Consider the following 20,274-nt stretch of genomic DNA (forward strand, 5'->3'; position numbering starts at 1 on the left):
TTGTTAGCTGTCTCATAAAAGGGGCCCAGGATAACAAGGACATGAACACTAAAATGCCCTTTCAACCTTTGAGTGAACATCTTTTTAACAGTGCAAAGTCAATTTATACACACTGCAATATCCCCATCTAATACTGTACTTGCTCTCTGAAGAGGTCTCTGGCCTCTTGACTGGAACTGTTTGTCAATACCAAGTTTCATTTTTAAGGCAGGTTTTTATGTTTTAAATCATTCCAATACCATTTCCCTTGTATATGTTGAATAGTTTGTTTGAGGGCCCTCAAAGAGTTTCAGGAACTATTCTTCAGACTTGTTAAAATGATGAGGGAGGGAGGAGGATGGCTAATTGAAAACACACCATCTACAATACTGCACACTATAACTGGCCCCTGGCTCAACACTACCTCCAAATCTCTCACCAAAATCCACCTGCGAATACTTTCTTGGACCAACACAACCTGAATTTTTCTGCTCATTCTTTAAACTTGTATTCCTTCCCTGACCTTAACCCTTATCAAATACAGTTCTCTTTCCCATGCCTTTTGGTTTTTTTTCTGCCTTACTCATACTTAAGCTGCTTTTGATCTGGAAGCACGCACAAAGCATTTTTGTTCTGTGCCACAGACTTTAACTTAGCCATGCACCCACCATCAATTAGAGCAACAGGGAGCAGCTATCTGTGGCTTTCAACTCAGTGAGGAAGATGTGCTTGATTGGATCTCTTGTCACTTATGGTGTGGGCAGGAAGAATGTCCTTTACTATGCTCCATAGCTATCAAATGACTGGTATAGAACAACAGGGCCAGCCAAAGACATTTTGCGACCTGAATCAAAGGGCAAGATGGTGCCTCCCTTCATTTCATGTACAGAAGCTGACTGGACTGGCAACTAAATCTTAGTTTGACACTGGTAATGGAACAGCACCCTTCAATGGGCAGCAGGTTAATTTAGGGATAACATATAGCTCTAATCTACAATAGTAGGGAACAGCGTATGGTAGCCATTGCTATCCTAAGCGTTTGCCACCTGATGTGATTGCCTCACTCTACATATTAGTAGGGCTGGCTCTGTTAAATAAACATGAAATTGGATTGTCTCCATATAGGCTATCAATACTGAGAAGTCCTTCAAATACACTGAAGTGTTATGATGTGTTCAGTAGGGCTTTTGCTATCTTTTCATTTAAATGGCAGTTTCCAGGCACCCTAGCTTAAACTGAATACTTCTTTTGTAGTTTGGGAAGTTGTTGATAATTAATCCCTGCTTCCCCCTCCAACCACAAACAGAAGTCAAATGCTCACTAGACATGGATACCTAATTCTCCATTCATTCTTCAACTACCTTTGAATTGATCCTCCTGTTCTACATGTATGTGGACCCACTTTGTAGCTTCCACCAAGGTATTTCAGTACACTTCCATATGCATATTTTGAAATAATTTAATCTTCATTTAAAATATGTGGATTGGTCTGAGAAAGTCCCAAAGCATAGCCATCAAGGCTCTGATCTCATGGGCACTAATGATACAAATTATGTTTTTTGTGCATGAGAATCCCCTATCCTTACAGTCATTACTGAAGTATAATATGAGTATACAAGCCAGGAAGTGGAACAGAACTTGCAATAAACGTCCTCTTCTCCTGAACATGCATTTCAATTAGGTCCAATTTCTGCTGCTTATAAGCAGCAGAACAATTATTTTGTTTCTGGTATTTTCATATTTCATAAATCTGTGTAAGAGTACATCACAGAATCTACTAATAGCCCAATACATAAGGTACAATCAGCCTAGAAAGAATAGAAATAAATGATGCTGATAAGCAATGTTTCATGAAGATGCATCCAGTAGATGTCACTGCAAGCATTAGATTGGCTACAAGGTTCATGAACTCTGATACAAATTCACATTTTTAAAAAGAAAAGAATCCAGTCATTACCTTCTTTTGGCTTCTTCGTACTTAAGACTTAGTCTGACCTTTTCAGCTAAATTGGACATAGTCCTGACACCAACCTGTTGAAAGAACCAGCAAGCTTATTTCATGGATCATTTTTAAATGAAGAGAGAAAGCAATTTAATGAAATATAAGTAGAAACACATTTCAAAATAGTAACCATTGATTTTTCAGCACAAACACTCATAATTACTCAATGATTTTCTAAGGAATTTACATTCTGAATTGCTAAATCATTTCTGGACAGAATTTAGTACAAGTCAGTACAATTCTGTTTAAGGCCTACTTTGAAGTAACGTTTAATACATCCCAAGTTGTTACTTGCTACTTTGAACTCAGAACTTTGGTGGAGATCAATGAAGTTCAAAGTAGGACTTCAATGAAATCAAGATTACTAAAAACCACATTCAAGTTTGGGCTTCTTCTCAGAAAATCTTAGTACAATCACTTTCACAGCCTTTCATCATGCTACCTTAAAGAAATATGCCAGCATTTGGAAAACATTTGTGGATGTAAACCTATGGCTGACATATGGGTCAATGAGATGCCAAAGATTTTTAAGTCACTAAAGTGGTAATTCCATCAGTCACTTTCAGATGTACAAAAACAGAGATTGGAAGAGATCTCTGCTCACCAGTTTTTGAAACTAGAAAGGTGTCAACTTTATTTTATCACCTACTTATATTTATTTACTTATATACTTATTTTCTTTTTGAGAAAAACTAATACCGACCACTTAAATTCAAGAAATATGGGATAGTTTAAGTTATATTTTTTATTTTGAAAGGTACAGATTACATATGACTGCTTACTGGCTGGGTTCATATGTCTAGATAAACAATGGTTTAATGTGAATGGACAGTATGCTACTGCAAACTGATGAAATTATGGGTACAATGGTACCTTGGTTCTCGAACTTAATCTGTTCCAGGAGTCCATTCAATTCCTGAAACTCGAAAACCAAGGTGCAGTTTCCGATTGGCTGCAGGAACTTCCTGCAGTTAAGTGGAAGCTACATCAGACATTCGGTTTCCAAAAAATGTTCACAAACCAAGGTGCAGCTTCCGATTGGCAACAGGAGCTTCCTGCATTCAATTGGAAGCCACGTAAGCCGCTCGGCTTCCGACAAACGTTCACAAACCGGAACATTTACTTCCGGGTTTGCAGCGTTCAGGAACCGATTTGTTCAACAACTAAGCCCTTCGGGAACCAAGGTACCACTGTACTTCACCCCTTCCTCACTTCTGTTGCTGGTTTTTCTCATCTGAACCCAGCCTGGTGGTTTCTTTCTCAAACAAACCTTGGCTTACCATCAGATCTGGAAGCTAGAACGAAGCAGCCCATGGCTTGTACCCTGGTAGCAGCAGAAATGGGGCAGCAGCCGCCCAGCGTGCTGCTCATCCACATTAAACCTTAGTTTATCTTACCTATGGCTTAATGTGATGTGTAAACCAGCTAATTCCCATGCTTTTTAATTTTGAAATGGCTTGCATAAGAAACCGGTTTCAATGTCAGAAAAAAAAATATTACTTTTACTAAAGGAATTTGAAATATATTTCCTCCAAATGGATGATGGTACTCTTTTGATACAAGCAATGCTATATTCTAAATATTTAGCTAGAAAATTTTACTCCCCCACAAAATACTGCAAAGCATGTGCAGGAGTATTTAGCTTATCATATTTTCTTATGCTTTCCCCCACCTGCAGCTTCTCAGAAGCCAATAACAAAATTGGACGACAAAACTCTGTTTCTATCACTTTAACAATATTCTTTTGAAACCCAGCCTTCAGAATTCTAAATGTACCACAGAAAAGCCTCTTTTTGGCAATACTTGGTTTTGCTATCAGAAAAAAATATTTTAGTGGGGAATATATTAGCCATCTTGATTGGATATAGGAGCAGCCAACCATTTGACTCAAATCCCCTCAAGAATGTTCTGCAGCTATTTTCTCTCTTCCCCACCTTTGAATGGCATGAAAAACTTACATCACCAGAAATGTCTGTCTGAGACCCTGCATCCAAAGTCTGCCTCGAGAGAGAGAGCTGAGAGTGTGCTGGACTGCACCTCAAATCTGGTTCTGATCTGCCAAAATTTTGATTGAGGAGGAACCTCTCTCTCAGCTTTGCAAGACTCTGAAAGGAAACACAAATAATGATGCACTTTCATGCTTCATTTATTGTAAAAGATTGACACACAGCAAAAATACATTGGATGGGGGAGCAGGGAAAAGACAAACCATAAAAGGAGAAACGGTATAAAGAGTTCCCTCAACAGTTAAACATATCCACTTAGGGAATCAACTCAACTGAAGGTTGATCATATTTGCATGAATAAAAGCATTACACGCTGTAATGGGTTTAGGGGTTGCTCGTGCGTAAGTTGCCGCCACTCCTGGCTAGATTACCTGGTTGAACCCTTTCTGACTGGACAGCCTCTAGCTCCGTGGCTGTCTCAGTCGCTGGCAGAATCCGTCAGTGGGCGTTTCTTGAACTTCTTCAGCACAGAAGTTCTTTGACGCCAAGTCTCCTCCTACTCTCCCTGCGCGGAAGTCTTCTGCGCAGGGAGGGTGTGGGCAGCGGAGTACCCGTACTCTCTTCGCTGGTCTCCGGTGAGGAGTCTTGGAGCCTCCTCTCCGATTCCCCCATCTGCCCCCCTTCTCTACTGGTGTTACGCTGATTTCCTTCCCCAGCAGATGGGCTGCCTCTCTCCCTACTGGGACCCTCTCCGGCATCCCTCTGGAGCCTTCCCTCCGCCTCTAGCTCCGATGGCAGTTCCCTGACACACGCATATCACAAAAATAAGCTACTACTTCAAGAGGACAACAAAAAACCATGAGTAGTCAAAACAATCAAACAAACAAAAAAAATTGCAAGAACATTTACCACTACAGTTGTAGGGTAGAAATTCAAAAATACCTGCATTAAATCTTGCTTCTCCTTCTCACCAGAGCTTATAGCCTTTCGGATAGACTTTAATTCATTCACAATGGCTTTGGCTTCACTTAGTTCATACCCACTCTGGCCTCCAGACATTTTTTGGTCAATTCTGTAAAACAGAGACACTAGGGGTAAATGCAGAGAAACAAATATTGTTCTCCAAATTAGGGGAAAGAATAGGTGGTTCTAAAGATATTGTTTCCCATAGCATAGTAAGGATCCAGCTACATTGGCAAAGAAAAAGAGCGTTATATGAGTTGTTTATGCTTTCTAAGACTGTGACACCAGGTGGCGCTGTGGAGTTCCGTTTTTGCCAACCCGATTTCTGGCACCCACAGCACTTTCTCAAAGTACAAAATGAGCCCATTTGTCCAAAAAGGTTGGTGACCCAGTGCTAGGCAAACATTTTAAAATATTCATTTCTAGCCAGACTGGATACTTTCCAGAGGAACAATTTAATATAACCCATACAAGTTTTTAAAAATATTGTTATTGATTTACAATATCTATCTCCCCATCATTCATATTCTCAAAGTGGTTTGCTTAAAAAGGTAAACACAATAAAAATATCTAACGGAAAATATATTAAAACCACCATTTAAAAGCCATTATCAACAAACCCAAGAAAGCAGCAGCCTTACAGAAGCAACAAAAAGGAAGTGATGCAGCAAACAAGAAAGAAGCAGCAGCATTTTTAAAAATCCTTGGTTCCTTCCCCCTTGCCCCCGCTTCTTCATCTATCCACTTCAGTAATAAATTTATGTTTTTCAACAGAAGGATGCACCAACACTTCAAAGATAAGAAGTAGTCTTCAACTTCAAGTACACATACAATATCTTACACAGAATGCACGCATTGAAAATGGAATGTTTTAACCCTGACATTAAGCTCCCAGTGTTAAAGAGAGTTTAAAATTGTACACATAGTTCGCTATGCTTTAGAATTCATGGAAGAAAAGTGCCTCCGACCTAGTAACACAGGTAGACAGGCAGATGGCTACTTGATACATGCACAGGAAATTAAACATTATCTGTTATAGGAAGCTAAGTTTTCCAAAAGGTGAACACAAGTTCACAAACTGTGAGTGACAATTGGCTCCTATAGAAATCCATGGCAAAGCTCCAATTGATTTGAATGAGAACCATTGTGGCCAAGATGCAACCATGGTAGCACATTAAAATGCACTAGAGGCTTGCAGCCAAAGATATAGCAAACTATGCAAACTCAGGCTCTCTTACGCCTCTGTGGCTCTTGGCCACATGAACTTTTCCTCTCTGCCAGTTCTCCTCTTCCTCCAAGACATTTGCTTGACTTCTTGCATTCTCCTGTAGCAGTCAGTGCCTCTTCCATGGTTATTTTTGTAGGGTTCTGATTCTTTTAGCCCTCACCCCCCATGATCTTCTACCTTGCTAGCAGGTAGGATAAGAGCACTTAGCCAATCAAGGCCAGAGGCTCTTTTGACTGAGACAATCATTACAGGAGGCTTTTATCACCACACTGCAATATGGAGAGCAATTGTTACTTTGCGGGTAAAGCCATTTGCTCTCTGCAAACAGAGCAAAATAATGACTGGCTGCTTCTTGGGTTACTGTTGTCAAGACATAGGTGCATTCTTGCAAGCTGAATCACGCTCTCTCCAGATATGTGTAAGTATAGCAAGAAAACCAAAAAAAAACACATTTATCTCAGACAGAGGAGTCTATAATTTCCTCTGGTTGGATATGCAGATGACACACATCTGATTGCTGCTGTTCACAGGGGTTCCTAGCTAGTCCAAACTGAAACTGTGGATGGTTTTAACTATGGGAAGCAAGCCAACTTCAATCAAGTTGGGATGGGGAACCTGCGATTCTCTAGTCCGTGGCAGATTTTGGGATCTCATATTTCAGCGGTGCCCTGTGTGATGCAAAAATTCGGCACCCCTTGCCTCTCGCATTCTGTTCTACAGCCTTGTTGTGGCGTCCCCTGCAGCGCAGCACCCAGTGCTGCCACACCAGTTGCAGCACTCTAAAACCGCCTCCAGCATCTTAAAAAGCAGAGACATCACCTTCCCAACAAAGGTCCGTATAGTTAAAGCCATGGTTTTCCCGGTAGTGATGTATGGAAGTAAGAGCTGGACTATAAAGAAGGCTGATCGCTGAAGAATTGATGCTTTTGAATTGTGGTGCTGGAGGAGACTCTTGAGAGTCCCATGGACTGCAAGAAGATCAAATGCATCCATTCTTAAGGAAATTAGCCCTGAGTGCTCACTGGAAGGACAGATTGTGAAGCTGAGGCTCCAATACTTTGGCCACCTCATGAGAAGAGAAGACTCCCTGGAAAAGACCCTGATGTTGGGAAAGATTGAGGGCCCAAGGAGAAGGGGACAACAGAGGACGAGATGGTTGGACAGTGTTCTCGAAGCTACAAACATGAGTCTGACCAAACTGCGGGAGGCAGTGGAAGACAGGAGTGCCTGGCGTGCTCTGGTCCTTGGGGTCACGAAGAGTCGGACACGACTAAACGACTAAACAACAACAAAACCGCCTCTGCTCCAGATGTTGCTGGATTACAGCTCTCATCTTCCCTGACCCTTCTCCATGCTGTCTGGGGTTGGTAGTAGTTGGGTTCCAACATCTGGAAGGCCACAGGTTTCCCAGCCCTGTCCTAAACCACAGTTTAGATTAACCATAGTTCTGAGTTCAGACCCAACACACTGTGGCTTGCTGAAAATGGAATTGAAATCTTCCCATACCTTCCTTGTGGCCGCTCAGAAGGAAAGGCACTCAAGCCCAAGACTTGCAATGCTAAACCATTAGTTCAGCCAAAGACCACATCAGGATCCAATTTAAGCATGCATAACTGCCATGGATAGTGAACATATAGTCCCTAATCTTGTTTGATTTTACTATCTTTACCCAGCTAGGGTAAACAAACCCCAAAACAAGTGGAACTGACTGTGGTTTTGTTGCATGCTGAATGTCTGCTGCTGTGGAGTATGGTGTCTCACATTTTAAGCTGCCATATCATCACATATATGGCAAAAATGAATAAAATGGCTCTCCAGCACACAAGATATTCTGACCTCCCAAAGTGGCTGTCTGAATTTTTCCAACAAATGTCCATTGTTTGCTTGTGGTATGCTGCTGAAAGTTTCCCAAACATGTTTTAGATTCCTATCAAAATTGCTTGCAAGCAAGTTGCTTTAAAACAATACTTCATTGTTACAGTAATGTAATAAAACCAGCATGTTTGGCTAAGCTTTAATCTTGGGATAGTAGCAGAAGTTTCCAAGCTTTGGATATAGGTCTCCAACCGCAAAAAAAAAACCCTATGCTTTAAGGGATAGCTAAATTATGGTTAAATATGTACCTCTTCATTCCCTCCCAACAACTTTTACTTAGATTCAAAAGTATTACTACTGTAAATTGTGTGCAAACTTTTCTTCTATTCGACTTCACAGTCTTCCAACATATGGGTGAAATGTGGTATGTCTTTCCAGCCCCTTAACTACCACATCACAAAGATATCTAAAGTCTCAACCAGTTGTAAAGTTTAATCAAAAGTTCAGCAACAGACAGACTAGGAATTTTCTGCCTCATTGGTTACAATCCCAAACATACCTAACAGAAAGTGGTTCAACTTAATTCCAAGTAAACACATTTAAGGGTGTGTTGTAAATTCTAACCCTAAGTTCCTTGAAGAAGGCCCATAGCTCAGTGGTAGAACATCTGCTTTGCGTGCAGAAGGCCTCAGCTTCAATCCCTGGCATTTTCAAGTTGGACTGAGAATGTTTCCCATCTCGAATCCTGAAGAACCACTGCTAGTCAGCATGCATAATATTGAGCTAGATGGACCAACGGTCTGACTCAGTATAGGGCAGCTTCTTATGTTCCTATAAATTTAGTACCTATTATTTATCATTATTAATTTTATTTTGCCCCGCAGCCTATTTAGACTGCTGCTTTTTCCTTTTCAGAGGAGCGGTGGTCTTCAAGTACAGTGGTATCTTGGTTCTCGAACGGCTTAGTTGACGAACAAATTGGCTCCCAAACGCCAAAAACCCGGAACTGTTCCAGTTTTCAAATGTTTTTCAGAAGCTGAATGTCTGATGCGGTTGTTGGCTATTGACTTCCAGAATGGATTACGCTTGAGAACCAAGGTATCACTGTAGATACTTGTATTATGCCCATCAACACTTTACACAGCATGGGGAGAATTTGCATTTGGAAATGCAAAAATTAGCCAAGTAAAAAGAAAAAGGTCCTGAGATCTTTCCAGCTTGCGGCATTTCAACCTACAGCAGCTTTCTTGTGCTTCAACCTCTTCACTACAGCATGTCTTTCTCCATGACAGGTAAGGATGCAGTAAAAGCCTAATCCCACTTTAGTGGCTGATGAAGCAGGAAAATGAAACACTGCTGCTCTTCTCTCTCTTTTCCAGCTGATTCTTTGCTCTTCTGCAGATGGAATCATTCAGTGATGCGTTTTAAAGCCTTGAATCAGCTTTGCACTCCCCCCTGACTTTTTTGAAGTTAATTTTTCAAAACAAAAACATTTTAAAACAGTGGCTAGATTTTCCCATTGCCGGTAGGCAATAGATTTATCTCAGCTGTTTTCTTATTCCAAAGCTTCTCTCAGTAAACGGATGCAATGATTCTATTTGATTTGGTCCTAACCAGCGGACTGAATTATTTAAGTCAATTTCAATCATTTCATACTCACTGTTGCAATGTTTCATAGCCTTGCTCCTTATATAGTAATTCTTGCTTCATCTGCAAGAGTTCCCTCTTCAGCTTTTTAACCTTGGATGCAAAAACAAATTAGTGAGCCATTCGTTTAAGACAAAGGAACACGTGGTTTGGCTCAGCAATTGGTGTCCCCCCAAGCATTCACTCTTGGTTAGTTGAGGGACTGGACGTTACAACCACATGACACAATACCTCTGGGGGTTGCCTCACATGTCTGTGTGTGTAATGCTTGAATGTGGTGTCCTATCTCTAGACTTGTTAGCCCTTATTAGTTTTGGCACACTATATAAATCCGTTAGCTTCTACAGGAGTAACAGGCAATTTCCACTCTTGGATATGCTTATGCTTACTAATATGGTGTGAAAAAACTGTTCACAAAAGGACTAACTGCTCTGAAAAAGAGTGCAGCATGTGTGTCAGTGTTCAAGATATCCTGCTAGCACACATAGCTGGTTTCAACACTACCAGCCTTGCCTATCACATATAAATAAGCCCTTGTTAGTATTTGTTGAACACAAAGGAATTCTATCTTCCTCTTGATGTTCCTGAACAAGCAACTAATGCAAGAGACCTGCCAGATTAAGACACCTCTTTATTTGGATAGCCTCATTATAGTAATTAAAGTTGAATTTAACATTTACTTGCTTAAGTTAATTTGTCACTGGATGTGTGCGCATGCCACCTGTTCTCATTCAAGAAACATAGCACCTACTGACATAGCTTGGAGAGAGAGAATGAAACAGAGAGTAAACATGCAAGCGGGAGAGGATCCCCAAAGGCCACTTTGTGTGTGTGTGTGTGTGTGTCTACACTACACTAACTCAGAAACCAAGAGGTTTCCATCTGGAAGTCAATCTACACATGCTACAATGTGTACTGCATTTAAAAACAACAACAACTTTATTTTCTGTTACAACATGCCTCTATAAAACACCAACAAGCATGAACATACCCTAAACCAAGTACAATTCATATTATTGGAACTGCCAAGTGCTATTCGTATTATTAGAACTGCCAATGTCCCCCCCCCCCAAATATGTGTTCATATGTGCATGCCACAAAAAACCCAGCAAACATTTCATTTGGATACTTGGGGATTTCAGTGCCTGGATGGCAAATGTCTAACAAGAAACACCACAGATGACACACATTTCCCCATAGATCTCAAATTAAGCATTCTTACCCTTAATCTTGTAGTGGAGATTTCCGCCTTCAGAATATCAGGGTCATACTTAGTGCTGGAAGAGGAGCTTGAAAATACTTATTAGGAAAATTTAAAGAAAATGGAAAACATATTTAACCAGCTAGGAAATGGCTCATTGTTTAATTGCATCACATTGCTACATTACAGCCAAAGCTACAGCACGAGAACCACAAATATTCAAATACATTTTCTTTCTATCAACTGAAGAGCACCATAAAATTATTAGAAGATACACGAGTGAAAGTTAAACAAATGAACAAGCAACTGGCCTTTTTGGGGGTGTTTAAAACTGGCCCAAGATTAAAATTCATTTTGACACACCCATAATAGGGATGGAGGAAAAATTCATTCACTTTGAATTGTAACAGGAAACTACCTAATTTGCACTTCCTGAACCAGGATGCAAAATAAAACAGAACTATCCTTCAGAATTTGCACCTGACTGAATCTTGCAATGTAGTTCGCTACTCAAAATATGTGTACAAAAATGTAACATATTAGGGCAAATTGCTTGCAAATTGCACATCAAGCAGAATTTCATTCAAAAAGAAAAGTGCACAAAAATGTACATATGCATATAATTTTTGTAGTGACTTTTTATATATATAGCAAACTGATGTGAAAATGGCTGGGAAAATAAGGAACTGAGAGGAATCGAAACTGACTGTTTCATCCATCACTAGTCTGGAGGTGGTTGGAGGATGGATGGCAGCTAACAGATTGTGGTTGAATCTCGACAAGACAGAAGTATTGTTTCTGTGGGACAGAATGCGGTAACTGAGCTCCTGAAGGAATAGCTACCCAACCTGGGAGTCATTTTGGACTCACAGCTGTCCATGGAGTCACAAGTTAATTCTTGTCCAGGGCAGCTGTCTACCAGTTCCATTTGGTACACAGCTGAGACCCTACCTGGCTGCGTACTGTCTCACCAGAGTGGTACATGCGCTGGTTATCTCCTGCTTGGACTACTGCAATGTGCTCTATGTGGGGCTACCTTTGAAGGTGACTCAGAAACTACAACTAATCCAGAATGTGGCAGCTAGACTGGTGAGTAGGAGCAACTGCCAAGACCATATAACACGGGTCCTGAAAGACCTACATTGGCTCCCAGTACGTTTCCGCGCACAATTCAAAGTACTGGTGCTGATCTTTAAAGCCCGAAATGATATTAGCCCTGTATACCTGAAGAAGCATCTCAAACCCCATCGTTCAGCACGGACATTGAGATACAGCACAAAGGGCCTTCTGGTGGTTCCCACACTGCGAGAAATAAAGGTACAGGGAACCAGGCAGAGGGCCTTCTCAGTAGCGGCCCTGTGGAATGCCCTCCCATCAGATGTCAAGGAACTTTTAGAAGACAGCTGAAGGCAGCCTTGTACAGGGAAGCTTTTTAAAGTTTAATGTTTTACTATGTTTTCATATATGCTGGAAGCCACCCAGAGTGGCTGGGGCAACCCAGTCAGATGGGCGGGGTACAAATTTACTACTACTACTACTGCTACTACTACTACTACTATTATTACAGCAACAAATGAATGAATAAATACAAATACCGTATTTCTAAGATACATACAGCTTGTATGAGAACTTGATTTCTCCTTGTAAGCATCATTCAGCCTCACATATTCATCCAAAGCAAGTGCTAGTCTCTGTTCTTTCACATGGTACAGTTCTTTCTGAGTGCTGAGTGCATCTTGTGCTACTGTAAGATAATCTTTCAGCATTTTCTCTTGTTCTTGCCTCCATTGTTTTCTTGGATCTTCTATCTGTGTGGTTTCTGGAGAAACACAGTTGTAAAAGCTTTTATTTAGTAAAATAAAACTGGTCAATCTTAGCCACGTTCAAATTAGTGATGTCCAAAGGACTTGTTTAAAAAGCTTTGTTCTATTACCTTGCTAGTTTTAAGTGACATCTTTACTGAATCACATTTTGAACCTCTGCATTATCTACCCATTTTTCACCGGACCAAGCAAGACATACATACTCAAGCAATACAATGGGTCACAGTAGACCCAAAGAAAATAATGAAAGTCAGTTAATTTTGATAGCTCTACCCTGAAAAGGACTAACACTGAATACAACTGATGGATCCAATAACATTTTTGTCCCGCGGATATTTAGGTATAAAACATGTTAAGAACTGAGATTACTTCCAAAGTATCTTAGGACTGAAGAAGTTTAAAAGAAAAAGCAATTTTTACATGCAGCATGTATGTTATGCTCTATGTTCTTTACTACTTTCAGCCTGCTGTTCTCCTATATAAAAGGCAGAAAAGAATGTTTAAACCTTTAAGGCGTTTCAGATAAAGATTCAGGTTTTAAGAAGATCTCAGGTCAATGAGTTCAATTTATGTTGATGAAAGATGCTATAGTGTATAACTCTTAAACAGTACTTTACATCTTCAAAGCTCTCTAGGAAAACATTAATCCAAGATACAGATTTAGGTTCAAGTGCTTCTCCTTGCTCTAGCGTTAGTTACATATACTTCTCTAAGACACTTTCTCTACTTTTGCCTACTTAAATTATCCAGTGCAAACAGTAACTCCAATGCACCACAACAGACTTTAAACATATGTTTGGTTAGCTTCTGCTGCAGCAGAGGAAGGTCCCTAGTGGTATCAATTGCCAATAATGCTCAATAGTCCTACACATTTAATCTTCCTACTGCTACACTTTGATGTGAATTCAAGAGGCAAGTAAATGAGGAAGTAGCTCTTTTTTAAAAAAAGAAAAAGGAATCAGAATGCTTCCCATGCGCCCCCTTAAACTCAAATACAGTTTATGTAGGTACATTTCTATGGAAAGTTTTGCCAAATATACTCAAATCAAGACTAGAGATAGATAGTATTTGTTTTTACACAAGCATATGGAAGGAAAATAAGAGGTGCCAACTTTATATACCGCTGATTTCTCATATGCTTAATAGGATGCTTCTCCCCATCCAAATATTTTTTTGGCATCTGTTGGTCTCAAGGGACAGTGATGTGAGCCTCCAGGGGTGAAGTCAAACTGCTGTTGTTAGCAGCATCAAAGTGACCTCCCTGGGGTGCAAGCCTGGACTGTGTGCACGGAGGTCCTGGGCTGCTCAGGCGACGACCTCCCTCTCAGCCTCACCGATCTGCTCCAAAGGAAACCAGAGCAATACATCTGGCACCAACCTGGCTGCAGGAATTGCTGAAAGAAGTCGTACAAGGCACCATCCAACCATCTCAGGGATTCCACTCTGGGTTTGTATAGGGTTTACTCCTTTGCCTTCTCTTCTCCCAAAGATATCTCGCAAGGCAATGGAGGTTTAGGATGAGAGTTTTCCTTCTAGATGGGCTACCTCCCCAGGTTGATGAGCCCCATCTGCCCCTCATTTCCCTCTACAGCAAACGCAGAAACTGCCTTCTTGACCATTTGACCCACTACTTGTTTCATCCACTCAATCCGGTGCAGCCTGTCTTCACATGCAGGGAAAGTCCCTAATTCATTGAGGGTTTGAGATCCATTGTATACCGTCACCTGGTTTAGCTGGGTAGTCAAAGCTGTTCACTGGGGTGTGGCCATTGTCACATGCTGACAGCTTTTAGGAGCCACAGGTGAAAGCTCAGTGCAGGGTGGGGACAAACTACCCCAGAAGGAGCACAATGTGTCTCCCACCAGAGGCGCTACCCCTCCCCTAACACCCCATACAAAAAATTTTTATATAAAGCAGAGAAGCTGGGAAAAGCCACATGCAGTCGAGGCAAGCAGAAATAAAGAAGTGTTTCCCGAGCAAAGACAGAGCACAGGAGATGTTCCCTCCATTGCCCTTGTCTTCAAAATGCACCTTTTTTCCTCCCTTCACAGAGAAAGGGGGATATCATCCCTATGGGCGCCAGCATACATCCTTAAATCTCAGAGCCAGGAGCCAGGAGCAAGTCTTTCCCTTGGGAATCATGAGGCAGAAAAAACTCTGGAGAAATTCTAGTTGAGACAGAGAGAGCCTTTTTTCCTACTACTTTTGTGTGTGCCTTTTTTTTTTGGCATACACACTAATCTATGCAAAAATAACAATTATTGGGGTGGTTAAGGGGAAGTGATCATGAAAGCAAACCCAAAGCATCAAATGGGATTTCATAATGATTCTACAATCAAACAGGATAAAGGCAGTTCTGTTGGGCTTTGGGGGATGAATGTAATGATTGCGGTTGTACTTTAAGAGAGCAGCACTAGTCGTAATGGAAAATAATCTCACAAGAGAGAAAAGCCATATCTGCGAACACATTTCAGGTAATTGCTCAGTAGGTTTAAGTCAGGATTGCTCAATGTGTGGCCCAAACTAAAGGAGTAGCCTGCAGAGTCCTAAAATGTGGCCCACAGCAATGCTGTCCTTGTGACTGTAGGACAAGGACAAAGCTGTTTCAATGCAGGGTGTGCGTTTTTTAGCACTTACAGTCTCACAAATCAAGCAATTTTATTTATTTTCGCCTTTAAGAAACCTCATGTGGCCACAATTTTTGTTTCTGAATATGAAAACAAAATCAGTTGTGATCGTCTCAGTCCTGAAAAGCTGGTGATATTGTTTCTGAAACGTTCCAGGTTTAGGAAAAATTAAGATCCTTTCAAATAATGATTTCCAAACCCTAAGTTTTCTAAAGATGGCTTCCACTCTATGGCTGTTACAAGAAATAGCATGAAAAGATTCACTGTCTGACAAGTGGCAAACGGGTATATAAATTAAGGCTACGTGGGTGAATTTCAGCCTACTGGGGGTTTCACAGGCCATCTATTCCTAACAGCAGGGCAGTGTACTTTTACATCCACGAAGCAGCGGGACAAAAGCCAGTCCGGCTTGCATTAAAGAAAAAGGTTACCCTTCCCCTTCAAGGTAGCAAAGCCAAAGCTGGATACACCACACAGCAAGCATCTGCAGAATATTTGCTGCAACCTTGCTTCCCTCAAATAAGAGCAATTGGAATAAGTCAGACATAATTCAAGCTTGCCTTTGGTAGCAGAGCAGAAGAGAGCAGTACGCATATGCTGCTTCAGAACTGCTGTTACTTGGAACATACTGGGACAAATGATGACAGCAAAATAGCATATTTTGCAGTAAAAATAATTTTCAGAGCACCAGTTAAATATGAGCCCATAAATTCGATTCATAAACACAATTTATTCCCAATAAAAACATATTTACTCAGAGAGCATTCTGCATGCAGATATGAAGCTCTGGTCTGCGCTGCAATCTACCTGTATAAATTTCAGTGCAATTGTAATTCCATAACAAAAGAGCATTTCTCTTGACTCTGTCAGGCTTGATTGAAATGTCATACCATGGAATTGATCTCTATTCTATGAGTTAACTGTCCTTTTGTGTAAGGCATATGGTGTTTCTGGGGATCATGAACATTTGTATTCTTGTTCTTCCATAGTGGAGAACAGCAAGTAATTTCAGGCTAGGTTGTCAATTTCTTGTGCTGAGGGAGGAAAAAAAGAACTCAAATCTTTGGACCCATTTGCTCTTCTAAGCTGCTGGCTCAAATAAAAATTTTATGCACTTAAAGAAAGCAGTGAGGGACCAGAGTTTTCTCTTCCTCTGACTAAATAGCTTGTAGACAACACAGTTTCCCATCTTTCTCGAGACAAGCACAACACTGTAATATAAGAGACTGTACTTCTGTTGTCATACATTGTCATATGTACCTTTTGTCAGTATGACTTTGTTGGAAAATTAGGTCTTCTGCCTTACAGTTCCTGAGACTATCAGAAAAGAAACTGAAATACAGCGAATCACATGTTTAAATCCTTGGGATGCTTGAAGAAATGAGGAATTTTAAAGCACCCAACTGTCACTGTTCAGCTTCAAGCTGCAAATGGAAAAGCAACTCGGCTACCAGACTTGTGAAATCCAAAATGACATTCTGTAGCCAGGTGGACAGTCCCTTTTCAACAGCCCCAAATGCTGGGAAAAGGATGGTCATCAGAACCATGGTGGGAGGGGAAAGCATTAAATATCCCCTCTCTCCTTGCTGAAGTCCCAATCCTGATCCCCCTACCCCAGCTATAACTTAGGGAGCAAAAACAAATCAATGTACAGAAGAACCTCTACTTACGTCCCGCTCTACTTAGGCCCGTTCCAAATCACGACCAGGGCAAACCCAGAAGTAAACACTGGGTTTGCCGTGATTCGCGCATGTGCAGAAGTGGCTGCCGCCGTCTGCACATGCACAGAAGTGGGCTGTTGCCCAATGCGCCTGCGCACAATGGCACTTCTACCAGTGAACCGTTTCGCCATAAGGACGGGCCTCCGGAACAGATTGTGATCTTGAGTAGAGGTTCCACTGTAAATGCAATGCTATTTGGAAAAAGAAAGGGTTAAAGGGACAGAGCAGAATCCTACAGAAGGGACATTGTAATTAATGGGGCTTACTCCCAAGGCAGAGTGTGCAGATTTGCAGAAAGAGCATGCTGCATTTGAACAAAACAGTATCTTAGTGCTAACACAACCCAGGTCCCCCCCCCCCCCAGTTTGAAGCTGTTCTTTAAGAAAAATGAAATCAAACCCAACTGCCATACATTTAATGTAAAATTAAATGGTCTGTAAAACACCAGGTACTTTTATTTTTCATGGGTTTCCTTTCAAAACATCTACTGGAGAAGCTTTACTTATGTTTCTCCCTACTTAAAGAGAAAGTGGATTACCATCATACAACTGAAATGTCAAATGTAAAACAAAACCTAAAAAGCAAAAAGGGGGACTGAACCCCAGTCCAATTAACGTAGATTTACTGCATTAATTGCTAGCATGATTAACCACCTAATCAACACTTCTAAAGTATGGCATGCTTCCATCAACCCAAAAATTGGAGCCATGCATCTTTTTTACAACATGCTTTTTGACTGAAAGTCATTAGTGCACAATTTACACTGCGAAGACTAGGTCAACATAATTAAACACCCACTCCTGAAACTGGCTACCAATCTGTTACTTACCTTCTTTACCAACAACAGCATGCAAAACTAGAATTTCTAAATTTATCAAGCTTCCTGCTGTATTCTAGTGTTGGCATTGCTAAGTGAGATCCATGGAAGGTAATTTGTTTAACTAAAAACGTTACCATGGGGAGTCAAGACTTCACCAAGCCTTACCCACTGAATTCCTGCAGATATTTCTGCTCTGCTGGTTAGCTGGGTAGTGAAGGTGGCATCTCTTCAAATCTACGGTAGGTGTATACAGGTGTCCTTTCCACAAACTGATTGATCCCAATCAATTTCAAAGGGGCTAGTGTATCTGCACCCTATATAAAGGAGTCATTAACCCACAGCTGAATGACAACACGGAAGGAGCTAAGAGAAAGCAGGTCACTTTTGGAGCTCAGACATTTCCATACTAAAGCATTAAATTAACCAAGGTCCATATGTCAAACCCTGAAACAAAGAGGCAATCTGCCAAAACTTCAATCAGAAGCTAGCTGGTAAGCACACTGGTGCTTCTTAAAGCTTCAAAAAGTAGAAGGGAAAGTAATAGTATTATCCTTCTTGACTTCACCAAGACTGCATCTTCCCTTCCATCTCAGGCAGTGCATTGATTCCCCATTGCAGTCCCAGGTGCAAAGGACATACAACAAAAGGCACAGGACAACAGTGTTGGAATGAAATAAGTCCATAACTTTCATTCATTGCAGATGTCAGATGGTTTGATGTAGGCATTGGGTATGTATCCTGAAATCAACAAGCCCGTGTGCAGGTTGATGATTAAACAGAGTTGACCAAGGTAAAGGGTCACCCTGCAACACGCATCACATCTGGGTGACCCACCAAGATCACCATGACAGGGGTGCAACGGTTAACCCCTGAGCTAGGTATCTGGACATGAGGCACCCCATAGCCTCCCTTAAGGGGATACATGACTACAGAGCAGTGGGGAGCACCCCCTGGCCATGTCGGCTAGGGATCCATCCCAATGCCTCTTCCAGCACTCAAAGTTGATGGGAACGGTCATTACCTGACATAAATGCTTCTAGGCAAACACTTCCTGTTCCAGTGCTCCTTACTGGGATCGCCAATCCCAATCCTGCCAGGACTTGTACAGAAAAGGGCCCAGGAGCAAATAATCCTCTCACTGCCAGTATACTTCACCTATGTCTCCAGGTACTAAAGAACAGTCTGTGCCGTTGATTCAGAGCAAGACACAAGACATTTGTTCGGTCTCTAACCTTTGAGAACATTACAAGGGAACCATTCATAAGCAGCAGGAAGTCAACAACAACAATGGACACAAATGCTTTACAAAAAAACAACAATGGACACAAACATACAAATTGCCATATTGTGATGAAGGGTCATGACGTCTGCATCATAGTGAGAGTCATCAGACATCGGCATTTTCATTTGAAGTTAGTAGATGTTTTTAGAAAAATAACCATTTATATGTTGAGATCTCAAGCCGAGGGGTGTGTGTGTGTGTGTGTGTGTGTGTGGATGTGTGTGTGCGCTATTTAAATCCATCATCTGCCTCCATGCATTTGGCACAGGATGGAAATCCTGCCAGAAACATAAAAGTAGCAACACGGGGGGTGGGGGTGGATAAAACATGTGAACATGTTGCTGAAATGGCCACAAACGATACATCGTGTTACACAACTCTTTTCAGATCATGATGGGTGAGATGCTTACATCCGTTAGCAGCTTCAGGCTCCTGCAAAATATTTTGACTTGGTTAAACATTAGTTTCAACACTGTGGCTTGTAAAAAGTGGAGAGGATTTCTAGCAACTTACAAGTCAAGCTGTTATAAGAAGGTGTCTTTTCCCAAGACATTTGAGGATAAGGCTGTGTTTTTTCTAGTTGTAATTGTACCTGTCCTGTGCAAAAAAAAGAGAGGATTACCTGTTCTTTCAGCAGTCAAACCTAGTGTTAGTCTGGGCAACAGTACTAGTTTGCTTAGATATGTCTTGAGGTTTGGTCCAACTCGTTTTTGTGTGTGTATGACTGTAGCATTAGATTCTGTTTTCTCTTCTCCTGCCTAAGCATCAGAATCCAGACTCAGAACTGAGCCCCAATGAAATTTCCTGTGCAGAGGAGAACATGGTCCCAGGGAGCCCTCTAGCACAAACGGAGACCTGGGGACTCCATGCTTCATGAAGCTCAGCTAGAGGCCCTTCCCCAGAACAATAGTCTTCCACTATGGGCCTCCAATATGAGGGACCCCATTGTCCCTTATTGGGACCTGGGCTTGCCCATCATTCTCTCCGGGACTCCAGAACTAGTGGCAATTCTGCCTGGGCAGAAGTTCCGGTATGATGAATGAATCCCCAACTAGCAGCCTCAGACCTACCATCCAACTGGACTACTTAGGAGGGAAACACAAACCCCATAGGTGCTCTGGATACTGGCTGTGAGAAGTTCCAGAAAGATGTGAGGCTATAGGTCCACTTTTAAAAAAGAAAAACAGCCACCACCAGTCTCTGCAGTGCTGTATTTCCAG

At 41.4% G+C, this 20,274-nt stretch overlaps 1 protein-coding gene across 2 annotated transcripts in view; it reads right to left on the bottom strand.

Annotated features, from left to right (window-relative positions):
• Positions 1–20,274, bottom strand: part of WWC2 (WW and C2 domain containing 2) — a 116,519-nt gene that overhangs the window by 52,118 nt on the left and 44,127 nt on the right. For both annotated transcript variants that reach the window (XM_081021689.1, XM_081021690.1), the window contains exons 3-8: positions 12,397–12,600; positions 10,803–10,879; positions 9,594–9,673; positions 4,870–4,999; positions 3,940–4,086; positions 1,937–2,010 (exon numbers count right to left, since the gene is read on the bottom strand). In XM_081021689.1, coding sequence (XP_080877815.1) covers positions 1,937–2,010; positions 3,940–4,086; positions 4,870–4,999; positions 9,594–9,673; positions 10,803–10,879; positions 12,397–12,600 — 712 coding nt within the window. The remainder of the gene's footprint in view (positions 1–1,936; positions 2,011–3,939; positions 4,087–4,869; positions 5,000–9,593; positions 9,674–10,802; positions 10,880–12,396; positions 12,601–20,274) is intronic.

Source organism: Podarcis pityusensis (assembly GCF_964106645.2).
Source record: "Podarcis pityusensis genome assembly, chromosome: 9".
NCBI classification, from domain to species: Eukaryota; Metazoa; Chordata; class Lepidosauria; order Squamata; family Lacertidae; genus Podarcis; species Podarcis pityusensis.